Genomic DNA, 13,915 nt, shown 5'->3' with positions numbered 1-13,915 from the left:
TCGCTGTGCCCCGACAGGAGGAGGATTTACGAAAGACTGCGCAAGGTGGTGTGGCGAGGACGGAGAGGGAGGAGCCGCCAGGAAAGCAGGTTTGGGGGGGGGGGGGGGGGACCGTGTGCACGAGGGGGTGGCAGTGAACGCTGGGGAATTGCCGCGGATGAACGAAGGAGGAGGAGGAGGAGGAGGATGTGGAGGGAGACACAGACCTCATCTCCCCCAACGAAGCGGCCACGCAGGGCACCCCGCTCCAAGCCCTAGCGCTGCTTTGAGCAGCTGCGAATTGCTGAGAGCTGCGTGGGTCAAACGGCGCCGATAAAGCGGCCCTCTGCAAGTGGGGGCTGGTTGCCTGTCAAGAAAACGACTAACCTACGCTTCTGGCTTTGGGGGTGGTGGTAAACAAAGTGATGGATAGGAAGGAGCAATGCCTATTGCTGACTCTCTTTGCTCACGTGGAAGAAACGGCACTAAATAACCCAAGAGGTTTGTGAGGCAGCTGAAACTCGCCCGTGCTGGACTGATTTTGAGGCAGGCTTTACAGTCTCCTCCTTCCCCGGAGAGAAGGGTGTTTTCGTTCCCCCTCGTGTTTCCAGCAAGTCATTCACAACTTCTCGCTGTTGACATCTTAGCCACCAAAATTATTTCCCAGCCATATTCATGCTTCTTCTCTGTTGATATTTTCCCCAAGTGAATATTGCTGGTTTGAGCGTTCAGGAGGGAGGAAAGAAGAGACAAAAGTAACTGACAAGCAGCAGCAATTTAGAACAACAGCGGGAGGAGAACGAGACAAAAATGCGTGATAAAAGGGACAGACCGCTGTTAAAACGCCAGTCCGGCTTACCCTTCAACAGTCAGCACACGAGGCCCCAAGGAACTGTTTGCCAGTGAGATAAGAACATTACAGACCAATTTTTAACACTGAAAACTGCAATTTCTTCTCTTCAGCCGCCCGTTTTGTAATGGCTGCAGGATGCTGCTGAGCGCACTGTGCAGCAAAGTATATTAAGGCATTTGAGGATATTTGCTGATCCAGCATCGACCCCACGATGTGCTCCCACTTTACTGAGGAGCTACCAGCAGCAGCAATGAGAGTGTTTCCAATCCATTGCAATTTTTTATTGCTGTTAAATTAAATAGCGGAGGAAGTTTTTGCTGAGAAAACCTCACAGTGAAATTAATAGTTCAGTTTATCTACAGAGTAAAGCCTGTCCAATGTCATTGTGTTGGCCTCGCCTATGATGTACTTGTGTAATACTCTTAACTCTGGGATGATTAATAGAAAGCTGGTTAAATATCAGATATTATGTTTATATCACAGCTTCTAGTCTGGGAAAGAAGAAAGAATATCCCATATTCCACAGAAAACACTGGATGTCTCTAAACTTAATCCAGCACTGTAAATCCAGTGTCTGCTCTTACTGAAATGGAGCCAACCCCTTGCGCGGGTCACTGGTCCTTGGGAAAGAAGAAGAGCTGGGCAAGAGGGCTGGTCTATGGAAGACCTTGCAACACGCTGAAGATGACTGTTATCCAGGACCCGTTGGGATACGGCTGCATGAACAGCCAGTCCGTAGCCAAGCAACCAACTTGATATTGGAAAATGACCAGGAACCCTTCTATTTAGAATCTGGATATCTTTAATTGTTTCTCTGCTTTGTTTTTTTTATCCACAGGGACATTTAGATCACGTCTGCCAAGGCGTACTTGGAGTCATAGGCTCGTAGAGGGGAAGACTTGGCCCTGTAGGAATCATTAGCAGTTTCGCCACTGCTATCAATCTCTTACGATGTCACCTAAGATTTTAATTTATGTGTATGCCTTCACTTACTCCTAGGGCAACACGCACACAGTGAAAATAACTCTGAGTAGATTGTCAGCTGCTCGTTATCAGGTATGCCGTGACAGACAAATATCATAACTTGTGCACAAACAGAAAGTTCAGAAAGAGTTCAGATTTATGACCAAACTGAAGAAAAGGAGATATTAAGCATAAGGCAGTTTGGTTAAAATTTTTGCATTTATAGAATTACTAATTCCTTTTTCCTCCGTTATATACAATATAGAGAAATCAGAAGAATACTGGAAAAAATAAAGCAGAATAAAACAAACAGGTTGTATTCTTCTGTTTGTTTCTTGCTATTGTAGGAGTACCTTGGAGATTTTGTAATTTTTCCCTTGAGAGATTTCTGTTTTATTTTTCATGACAAAGAAAATAGTTGGTGAAATATAATGACTGTGTGTTGTAACAGCATTTAAATCACCTAGGTAAAGTCTGCTGCTGAAATATTACATCAACATTTGGTTTCAAAAGTGTTTGGAGGAAAAGAAAACAATATAGTAAATAATAAATGTGCTTGCCCTCTGACTGGGTTTTGAAATGCCTCGGAAAATGGATAGATTCTACAGATGCAGAAAAAAGATGTTCTGGACCGTTTTTCTAAGCACAACAGAAGAATTCATAGGACTTGACAAATTTGGATGTTTGTTAGGATTTAGTTTTGTTCTAGGAAAGAGTAATGAAAGCTATCGGTGATTGCAGCAGTCCTGGAAATTGGCATCTGACAGTATCGGGAGAAGCCTGAATTGTCTCAACTGGCGTATCCAGTAATCCTGAAAGGCAGAAAGCTGAAATGTGAGGTTGTGATGTTTTTTCGCCATTGGGGAGCATACTTATTTAATCACTTTTGACTGTTGGAGATGGCAAACAGAATCAAAACATTTTGTCAGAAGTGGTAATATATTCCCTTACTATATCCATGTTCTTTTAAAAAAAAAAAAAAAGTTCTTTTTTTTTTCTGAAATGCAATACTCATTACAGTTTTACTGTTTACTTATTCTTTAAAAAAAGGAGGTCTAAGAAATACTTTTCATCTGTGAACACACAACAGATGAAGGTAATAAATGAAGACTCTCATCCCAGTTTATATTGTTTTCTCTATTTCCACCCTTTGTGCTAAGTCAAATTATTTTTAAAAGCCACCGCTAATAAGACAAGCGTGAGCTCCTTTAAGACAGCTAGCTGGCACTGTCTTCAGCCTGCCTCTCTGGGGAGCACTATTTCGATGATTTGTCTTCTGTTTCAGTCACTCTGGGGCTGACGTCATACTCTCACTATCAGAGGAATTGTGCAGCAGTAAGTCTAGAGTAATCAGTCTTTGCTGTGCCAGCCCGTTTCTTTGGTAAGTACAATTTAAAATTCTGGGGAACCTTCCTTCTCTTTTATAGTGTGATCTGAACTGAACATATCCCCTGCAGAACTGCGGTTTTTCAGAAGGTGGATCTGGCAGACCTCTTCTACCTGTTGCACAATAGACACCCCGGATTTTATAATTGTCTTTCAGAATTCAGCTAAAGGATCCCTCACTTCCACACGTGGTAGAAGCCCACTTGGCTTGGGGAGGAAAAACTCGTAAGGATTTGTTTTATTTTACTGGGAGATGGTGGGATTTGCTTTCCTAGATTCCTCTCACAGAATGGGCCATTGCTCTGTCACCAGTTTTGCAGGATCTCCAGGAAACTGGCTGAGTTGCAAGACACAAGACCTATTTTTTGATCTGTTTGGTGTTTCCCTGCTGTCCCCAAGGCCATCTTTTGGACACACATCTACGTTTGGGACCACGAGAGAAGGCATACGCTAGTTGGTAGGTGCCCCCTCCACATCTTTACAGCACAGTGGAGCCTGAGGAAGCTGAATTTATTCTCATTCTTAATTAGGCTAGCACCAGACGTCCTATAGAGATTTCATGGTGCTTAGGTGAGCGTGTCCCCACCCTGCCTGCTTGGTCTCTGAGCCCATGGAGAGCTCTGCAGAGCTAGCCTAGGGTTACCATCCCTAGGTTAGGTTCAGCCTAACCCCTGTGTGCACAGGGAGATCAGAGCCATGGGGAAGAGCATTTTGCCTTGCCCTGGGGAAGGTGATGAACATGCTTGCATATGTGAGCCAGAGAGGCTCCACTGGAGTGAACAAATATAACCTAGTAAGCACTGCACGTTCACTCTGGTAAGCTCTGTAGAGATACCAGCTTTAGGCTGCTGAAGTCAAGCAGCCTGAGTGCAGGTCACCACGTTTTACGTCTGTTGAAGTATTTAGACAGCGCAAGTTGCAAAGCTCATAAATTGGAATACTTAATTCTTGAAAGAGTAGATACAGAAAAATATGTCCCTTCTGAAAATCATAAACAAATGCAGTTCCTCCCAGCGTCCAACATCTCCTGAAACTGCTCGCTGAGCAGAAACATCTGTCTCTTGGGTAAGTCCAAGTCTCTTTTAATACAGCACAGCCTCTAATTTTCTTCCTCCCTTCGTCTGCTTTTAGCCTCATTAGCCCTGCCAAGGATCTGCGCTGAAATTGCCATTTCCTAGACAGATGCTATGGTCACAGTGGGACCTCGAGCTGTGGCTGATCACCTCCAAGAAGTGCTTGCTTCATTCAAAAGATGTGGGAGAACACAGCTTTTGCAGGGAGGAAGAGTACAATTGATTGCTCTCTAAAGGCTTCTGAGCTGAAATCTGTATGGAAGTGACTAGTGCTTGAATGCCTTGACTTTGGGCTGATCACTATAGCCAGACAGGATAGACCAAAACTGTTCACAGCATCAGGATAAACACTGCTCCGGGACCATGATTCCCTTCCTTTGGATAATTTAAGTTTTGCAGAGTTGAGAGTAGATGCCTGAGTCTGGTAGTCTCCCTCTTTCCCTCATCCCTCTTTCAGAGGATGATATGGAAGAAAATCAGTCTAGTGAGTCTCACCAGCTTCTGAACTTTGCACAGTTCCCTAGTCCTACTGTGCCTGATTTTTTTTTTAAATATCTTTCCTAGAGAGTGAAAAATAACCCTTTATTTTTAGACTGTTTGTGGAGACAGAAAAGTGCTGTATTTTCTGTGGAGAATGTTTTCGCTGAGGTGAAAGAGCAGTTGAAATACATCTCCATGTGGAATGAGATGCTGAGTGGTTCGTCTTAGGCCAAGTTTTTAAAAGTGGTGACTGATTTTCGAAGTTTGGCTCCTGATAACTGCTTGGGCTTGGTTTCCGAAGGGGTCAAAATGTTTGCAACACCAGAAGACACTGGAGGAATTCTGTGTGCTTTCGCTAGTAGCTGCTGATGGCTGTCCTGCTCTTGACCCCTGCACAGTGTAACAAATAGGGAGGGATAATGCTCATGCATACTTGTGAAGTGCTCTGACAACCTCGGATGCATGATTCTGCCTAAGAGGAGATGTAGGAAGCAAATCCTTATCAGGAGTCCAACTTGAGTGTCAATGAAGGGCAATGTTGACTTTGGCTGGAGCAGTGGCCTTCACTTTTGTTTTATTTGTGGATCTTTATCAAATTTCCAGTGGGGAAGCAGGCTCCTGTACAGCAGATGCTTATTGACTGGTAATAGCCTTCTTTTTCTCATCTTGAGAAGTGGTTCGTGGGCTACCTGGGGTCCACAGAGCACAGACTGAAACTGTTGCTCCAGGGCGCCCTGCTGCGAACAGTATCCCAGAATCCTTCTTCCTATTGCTAAAAGGAAGAAAGGGAAACTCTGAAAGCAGGCTGAGGGCTGTTCTCCCCTCTCCTGCAAAGCCTCTGCTCCTGTCACCACCAGGTCGGGGGCTCCAGCCCCTTCTCATCTCTAACCCGCCTTCGGCTGTGGAGGGGAGCTGGCCTGGAGGTGCCTAAAGCTGGAGGAGCTCCCCTCTCCTCACAAAGAGCACCTGCCCCGAGGCACAGTGGAGAGGCGAAGTGCATCCACCGAAGGAGTTCTAAAATAGCTGTTCTCAGGGACAGGGTTTGGGCAATAATCCTAACATGGAGGGTACTCGTTGCAGTGCTTTTTGGGCACAACAGGAGGGACGGGCCAGCACCTGGGGGAAGGGTTCGAGGAGCTCGACAGCAGAAGGCTTACACTTTCCTTGCACTGTTTGGGGTTGAAGTCTGAGGCTGCACATATTGCATGGAGTTGTATTTAAGTAGCTTCCCAAGATGAGTAAAATGAAGTAGCTAACATCCACGATGTACAGTTCTCCTCCACCATTTCTCTGTGACGGAGAGAGAAGGAACAGGGAGAGGTGATGGATGGTGTTTGTAGGGCAGCTCTGCTGGGGTGTGAAGCATGCACTTTTTGAACCAAAAACGTTCACAGTGATAAGGATTGAGATTTCAAAGCCAGGTCTGAAATCTTCAGAAGCAGAATTGTGGATCTGCATGGAGTAGTCCAGCGGCCATAGACCTCATTCTGACACTTGCTTTTTGAGTGTCTAGGAAAATGTGCGAAATGATGCTGCACCCCCCCCCCCCCCCCAAAATGATTTTTTTCCCCCCATCATTATTGGAGACTTAGCCGAAGACCTGTAGCTAGGACAACAGTGGCACCTAGTGGTACGCGAAGTGACACCCCACGCGTGCCGCAGTCTTCATTGCCCCTGGGCATCCCTGAGCGCTTTTGCTCTTTCTGTGAGAATCCTGCTCCTCGCACTCTCCCTACAGCTGCTCATGTGGGGTCAGCACTAGATCCAGAGGGGATCACGCTTCTTTCAAGTGGCGCTTCTGCGATGTTTTAATGCAGGAGTTTTTCTGAGTTTTGCTTAATTTCGAATGATAGAGTGGCTTTGGGGATACAGCTTCTGTTTTATATGCTAGTTATTTTATTTTGATACAGTTTTGAAATAGAGGCTGATTCTGCAGTCGGAGCGGGTTAAGAGCCTTTAAAAGCGTAGTATGGACACCACCTACTCATCCTAAAACCTAAGATGTCTGTGGGTTTCACACTTCCGTATGTCTAACACGTATGTATGGATCTATTTCATTAGAGTGTTGAAATGAGCGATCATTTGGAAGAAAACTGGAAGAAAAACAATTCTGCCCAGGAATCATCTGCAGAAAGTAATGCCTCTCCTCCTAAGGACTGCTCAATAACACAAAAACAATTGGTATGTCTTCTCAGGTACCACTTTATTGATCCAAGATCCTTGCCATTGCCTTCGATTTCTTCTATATTTATTGGAGGGGAAAAAAAAAAAAGGAGCCCATAGGGAAATACCAGTAATAACAAACAGTGAAGTGAGCCAAGTCTTCAGAGCCTTAATGAAACAAAAAGTGGGGGAACCACAGGGTCACAGAGCAGCTGAGGTGGTGAGGGACCTCTGGAGATCTGGTCCAACCCCCAAAATAGAAGCGTGCTCTTGGATGGAGGATTGGCTATCTTTTAAGCCACCTTTAAGCTCTGAAAGGTGACCCTCGTGTTAACCATTTACATCTCTATAGCTTATTATTTGTTTCCAACTTGAAACTATGTAATTTATGATTAAGTGCAATAATGAGGCTGAAAACTCCAAAACTCACCAAATTCACCAGAAATCTACTCCACACCCCAAAGCAGAAATGTCTGAATATTGCAGGTGGATGAGATTGCCCTTCAGGTTTTCAGGAGGATACAGATGAAGATGCGCAGCACCAGCCAACTGCTGTCACGTGCATATATTTATGTTTCAAAGGCACCACAGCAGCAGATCTGATTTGAACTCCCACTGTTTTCACCATGAGGAGCCACCAAAGCGCTCCCTTGGTTGTGAAAAATCACCATGGCTTGTGAAAGGCATGACACCTGCCAGGGAAGCTGGCAGGTGGCAATTCATCTCATTAACCTAAAAGGAGAACAGATCAACTTATATGTATGTTTGTGCCTTTGCATGACAAGTGGATGTACAGTGTCCACAGTCATTGTCCAAACAGAAACTCCTTGACATAACGCCCATGTTTGTTTGCATTGACTTGAGACGTGACTGACGATGTACGTGGGCTGTGTTGAGTGACAGTACACAAAGACCCTGAAGGACAAGGGCTGATATATATATATATATAATCTCGTAAAACTAATCAGCGCTTTCAGCTGATTGTAAATAGGAATTCCATAAAATATGCAAGAAAAAAATTCCTCCTATTTCTCAGAAGCTGTGTGACTATTAAAGGTGTTCAGCTTGGCTTCCTTGCCTTTGCCTGTGCTTTTCTCACACTCCTCATTTCTGTGCCTGCTTCCTTCCCACACCAGTTGATCATCCCGACCTTTTCCTTGTCTGCAGATTGTCGGGACAAAGCTGGGCCACGGGCACCAGAGAGAACAGGGACAGAGAAGGGTTTAGAGGGCTAACCCAGCTGAGATGAGTATAGTTACAGCACTCGATTTTACATTATGGTTAAATTTGAAGAAAAAGTTACATGATTTCTGCCACAAGACAACCTTCAAACTCCATGCCACTGTACCAGAGTTAGAATCTGTATTGAGTCCTGGCGGTTCCCTCTTTTGTTAGGCTGCAAATTTGATCAGAGGAATAATCAATTAACAGTTAGACAAGGAAACATTTTAAACAATGCGATTCTTAATTGAGGTTGGGTTTTGTCTCACCTTCCTACCTGTGTTTATAACTTTGCTGTTGTTCTTTTTTTTATATATATTTGTAGCAACAAATAGAGAAACAACTAAAATGCTTAGCCTTTCAAAATCCAGGACCTCAGGTAGCTGACTTCAATCCTGAAACTAGAGAGCAGAAAAAGAAAGCACGCATGTCACAGATGAACCAAGATTTTTTTTATAAGCCCAAGTAAGATGTGCTTATTTATTACGTAGTTTACTTTTAAAAAATTGCTATTATGCTGTTTACTGAATATAAATGAACTGAATAAAAACATTAGTATTTTTCAGAGAGATTGCTTATTAGATGTGAAAGCTGCTCTGGGAAAATATGCTTTTTCTGTGTGATTTAAAAGAATTTTGACTTACTACTTTGGCATACGCATTTTTAATACAGTGTTTGTCGCAGTTAGGATCTAATGCTGGTATTTCACTGTGTTGCAAAGGTGCTGAAGTGGAAATACTTGTTCCTGACATTTTCCACGTTAGTTCTATTTAGTCTTTGAACATGTTGAAATGGTCTCTGAGAATCACTTTTTTTTTCCCCCCTCTCCTGCAGAATCACAAAGAAGTATGACAAACATGGCAGGCTGCTTTGTAATAATGTCGATTTGTGTGACTGCCTGGAAAAGAACTGCCTGGGTTGCTTCTATCCTTGCCCCAAATGCAATTCGAACAAATGTGGACCAGAATGTCGCTGCAATAGGAAATGGGCTTACGATACCATTGAGACTGAGGCTGGGGATGTGATCAGCATGTTGCCATTTATTGTCCCTGACTGATGTTGTTCTGACGGCTTTTGCATCAGAGCAAAGTTCTTTCTTCACATTTTAATAAAGTAAATCTTGGCTTTATGAATTGACTCTAGTGAAGTGGCCTTAGTGTGCTTGTGCTTCTTTACCACTGCTACTCAGCGCATCTTAACCTTCTCTGTTAGGCACCTGTATTTTATTCTTCCTACTCCTTGCCAGGAATGCTGAGGCACCTAGTCAGTTCTTCCTAAATCTTGACTTTCTAAAAGTGAGGGTGTCTGGGCTGCTGTGGTCAAGCAGTTTTCTCACCCTGGGAAGCTAAATCACGTTACTTGGAATCAGCTTTCTCTTGCTGATTTCTTTGCCTGGGCGTTTACCGAGACATGTGACATTGCTATCCTTTTGTGAACGCTTGTCTAAGCGTCTTATCCCTTCTGATGCATTCGTATCTTTTCTATAGAGGCAGGGGACATTTGAGATAACACTGTCCTTTGAAGCTATGTCATCACTTTCCAGTTCCCCCATGAAATGAAGGAGAGTGGAAATGGCTCTCCAATTCTTTCCTGTTGCCCAGGAACAGTGGTACAAGACTGAAACCAACACGTTCAGTCAGCAAGTTTTTCAGCATATTGTGCACTTACCTTGATTAGTTGTTAATTATAGTTCAGGCTAGAGGTAAACAGATTGCACTTTTTTGTTGCTGGACAGAAGTCATCTCTTCGGTTCCAGGAGTTTCCTCCTTACCACGAGATGTGGCACGTTTGAAGTAACGTGTTACACCCTACTGTCTTATGAGGTAGCTGTTCTTGTTCACTCTGGGCACTATGTGTCTCCTCTTGCACCCTATTGGAAAAATGAGGGTCCCTCCGGCCCCTGAAGGGGAGAAGGCTGCCCCGGACCACCTCCAGGACCGTGCTGCTAGGTGGGAATCCACCCCCAGGCCCCTGGGCTTGCTGGGTTTCCTCTGCGCCATAGACTCACGCCGAACCTGATAGAATCAGCAGCTCTTCCAAGAAGATAAAGTGAATTTACATGGAAAGGAAGGGGTGAGCCTTCCCTTGAAATAACCACAAGGTCTGAAATGGGCAGGTTTGAATTAGCTTTACTTTCTTTCCAGTAACTGGCAAAAAATGAATAGTTTCTCAAGTGGATTCCTCTGCATAACGCTTTATGTTAAATCTTTCAGTAACATGATTAAACCCAGATTGGTATAAATCTAGAATCTCATTATTAAAATCATTGTTTGATGTTACTTTGTGGTTTTCAGCGTGGACTGTGACCCCACCACCCCATCACAATCATAGCCAAATGCAGAGTACGGGAGAGCTCCATCAGTGGCATGCTTATCGTAACTTTGAAAATAAAGTAGCAAAAACAGCAGTGAGAGCCCGGACAAAGAAACTGAAACCACGAGCGTGCTGTAGAGGCAGTTTTGCTGTGGTTCGAGAATGGCTCCTCACTGCTCCAGACAAGGGTCCTGCCAACTTTGCTCTTAACTTCAAACGAGCAGCTGACGGCGCAAAAGAAGTCCTATTAGAGCAGCTGACGGCGCAAAAGAAGTCCTATTAGAGCAGCTACCCTCAAAACAGTAAGACCGACATCACAAGTATTGATGGTGAAACTTATTGGCACGTGTATGTATGTAAAAATAATAACAGGGTATCCTTTTCTGATAGCTTTTGTTAGGCAATTACATAATGCCATCTTGGAGGACTTTTGCAGGTGATTTTAAAATAAAATCACTACCAGAGAAGGCTGAGAAGATTTCTTAGCCTCTTATGAAATCGTCCTCTTGAGATGACATTAGATCCATCTTTTTACCTCTTAAGATATCAGTCTGAACAGAATATGTATTTCTCTTCAGAATCAGGTTGCTTTAGAAAGCTAAGGTTTAAAAAGATTAAAAGCAAGCAGCAAAATGAACCGTTCCATAAGGTCTGTCACTTTTTCTTCTCTCTCCCCCCCCAAATTATACAGATTAAAGTGTGTGATGCTGTCGGTTTACTCAGCCTAACTTTTCCTCGTCCACGTGGCTGCTTTGTTGATAGGCACCAGTCATTCCCGCTGTGGCTTAAGAAAAGGTGAAAACGCAGGTATATATTGAAGTATAGACTAGCTAAGATACCATCTGTCAATCTGTTGCCTAAAAATTGGTTAATTTTGTTTGATTTGAGTTCACTGTGCCCTCCGCTTTATCCCCCTTGCCTTACAATCCGTGCATATCTGGAAGGAGATATATTCACCTTCTGCTTTATTAAATACTACAATTTTACTTTATTACTGCAAGGAAATCAATCTGATGTAAATGAACAATGTGCGTCTGCATGACTTTTGGGCAGATGAGGACAGTTTTTCCCACCCTCACCTCCCATTTTCGTGGACCTTGTCCTGTTGAGACCTGTTTGATTCCAAAGACTCAGCTGAGTAACTCTGGCTGCTTATGAACTTGTATGCAAAAGAGAAAGAATACCTGAGGCTTTATCAGATGAGTTGAGCAAGAGACTGGGAGTTTTGAATAAGGCCTAGATATTGCAGACATAAGCTTGAACCGCTAAGCAAATCCTCCTGGGTTAAAATGAACTTCTGCATATTGGCTAGGGGCCACTTAATCCCACTGCATCATTTAGAGAAAAATGAATCCAAGCTGTTATTGAACTTGCACTGTATGTCAACATCTGTTGAGGTAAGAACTCTGTAGTTAATGTTTGCCAGTCTCTGTGATCCATACAAACTCAGAAAGGCATAAAAAAGAGAAAAAATTTACTTTGAACTCTTTTCTGGACAACTTTCTTGATCTTTTTAACACCTCCTATCAGAGCATAACTGAACTTTCTCTATATACGTGCAAACCAGAGTAGAACAGAGATTTGACTGACTTCAGTGAGAAAACCAGAGGAGCTTGACTAAAGAAATATCAACCAATATCTTCTGGATAAATATTCAAGTGAACATGCCCTAGGTAAATATTTGCACCAAAAACATTACAGTTGCTGTTGCTCTGCGGAGTTTCTTAGTTAGTGATGGCGATATTGATTGTAGCTTCTCCTTTAACACATTGACCATGACCTTAAAACATTTTCGAGGAAATTATGCATGTTTTAATGGACCTTTCTGTTTAATCTCATTCTACTTGGAAAACGTATATCAAGTCTGAGCTAACCGCAATTTTAAATATTTGTTAGCACATAATACTTTTCTGTCATTAACTCTAATTTGTAATCTTGGAAAGATCTGCTATCCTACTATTAGCAGAAGGTAATGTATCTTTTCTCCAATGGCCTGGTCCTATGAAGTACTGACCTGCTTCCTCCTCCAGTCAGGTGCAAATGTTGGAGCACCGGTCCCTGAAAGGATCATAGCTGTTTGTGTTATAATTGAGTAAATTAAGGTCCATTGTCCACAGCTGAATTTGCGGTATGCTTGTGGATGTATTCGATTAAAGGGATTGCACTGTGCAGCCCTGATTTCTATTGTGAAGGACTGCATCGCTCAAGTAGTTCCATTCTCTTCACATGACTAGAGGTAAAAGTAAATGTTCACGTACAAGCATAAAATAGCAAACTATAAACCAGCATATCAAATCAATAAAGTGAGATTCCCCTGCCCTTATTCCTTTTGAGCAGCATCTGACATTGCAAGGAGTCCTGTTGATTTTAGTGAGATTACTCACACAGCAGGACACAACTAATGACATAGAAAGAGTGGCAGATTGTTTCATAATGATAATAGTCATAGACAAAAGTCGCAGAGGAGTATTTATTTCTGGTAGGTGTAATCTAACTGCAACACTTAAAATGCACTTTACAAAAAAGTTATTTTCTCAACTAGATTTTTAAAGTTTTTTCAAACTATTTAATACTAGGCGAAAGGCAAAATTCAATTCTTGCCACACAAATTTATTGTTTGCTGAATGCAGTTGCTTAAGACACATAATTAGTTGCGAGTGAAAATTTATGTTTTTTTATTTTCATTGAACAGTAGGACAATTATATTGTTCAATATATAACGTCAGGAATATTGTACAAATCACAGCTTGAAAACATGACTGAAGGAGTTCAATATATTCTTTTGTGTGTACCTTCAGAACTATGGAAATAAGGAAAAGTAACAGAGAAAAAGAAGATTACAGAAAAGGGGAAGGTTTGAGTGTGGGCACAATGACACTGCAAGTAACAGGCTGTGGAATAAAAAGTGGACCAAAAGGAGCCAAGAAAATAAAAGAAGTAATACACTCAAAGGAAATAAGTACTGCAAGGATCTTCAGAGCCTGTAGTCAATGCTGGATAAGCTTTACTCGCATCTTTTTTTGACAGGTAAAAAGAGGTTCCTCAGCTTTCCTGTGCAATTGATTACAATGCTTAACTGGCCTGACATGGCCATAATTCCTAACTTTGCACCCTTTTCATGCTCTATATATTCAGAGGTTCTTCTCGTACCCATAGAAGTATTTCAAAAATAGATTTTGTCAAAAAAAATGCCAAAATGAATTCTTACTAAGGAGTTGAGTGATGAGAAAAGTCTGTAAAACAAATCATACTAAAATAATACGAAGGCTTTTTTGATACTTGTGAACGAACAGAATATGCAGTTCCATTTCTGGAACGGCTAAGTCAGGGAAACTGAGCTTTTCAGTTTCTGTTTTAAAGAGTTAAGAGTTTAAGGCTGTTTTAAAGCAGTTAGATGCCGAATGTGCATTAGCAGCTAAATTATCTAAAATCTCAGTCACTGTGCCTAAGACTTAGTCATAGGGTATGAGCAGATGAGTCTAAA

At 42.6% G+C, this 13,915-nt stretch overlaps 1 protein-coding gene across 2 annotated transcripts; it reads left to right on the top strand.

Annotated features, from left to right (window-relative positions):
- The first annotated feature begins 212 nt into the window (after positions 1–212).
- On the top strand, positions 213–9,245 carry LOC104150994 (ARF like GTPase 14 effector protein like). 2 transcript variants are annotated; one of them, XM_068928737.1, is made up of 6 exons: positions 213–1,888; positions 3,223–3,406; positions 3,494–3,638; positions 6,796–6,915; positions 8,444–8,583; positions 8,953–9,245. In XM_068928737.1, the coding sequence occupies exons 4-6, from the start codon at positions 6,805–6,807 to the stop codon at positions 9,173–9,175; spliced, it is 474 nt and encodes a 157-aa protein (XP_068784838.1). In that variant the 5' UTR covers positions 213–1,888; positions 3,223–3,406; positions 3,494–3,638; positions 6,796–6,804; the 3' UTR covers positions 9,176–9,245. The 2 variants fall into 2 exon arrangements, with proteins under 2 accessions (XP_068784838.1, XP_068784839.1); XM_068928738.1 differs by lacking the exon at positions 213–1,888 and adding an exon at positions 2,834–3,176 and having other exon boundaries at positions 3,339–3,406.
- Positions 9,246–13,915: the final 4,670 nt, after the last annotated feature.

This window comes from Struthio camelus, chromosome Z, assembly GCF_040807025.1.
Source record: "Struthio camelus isolate bStrCam1 chromosome Z, bStrCam1.hap1, whole genome shotgun sequence".
NCBI lineage: Eukaryota > Metazoa > Chordata > Aves > Struthioniformes > Struthionidae > Struthio > Struthio camelus.
Note: the sequence above shows the minus strand (reverse complement) of the source record. Positions and strands in the feature narration are given on the sequence as shown.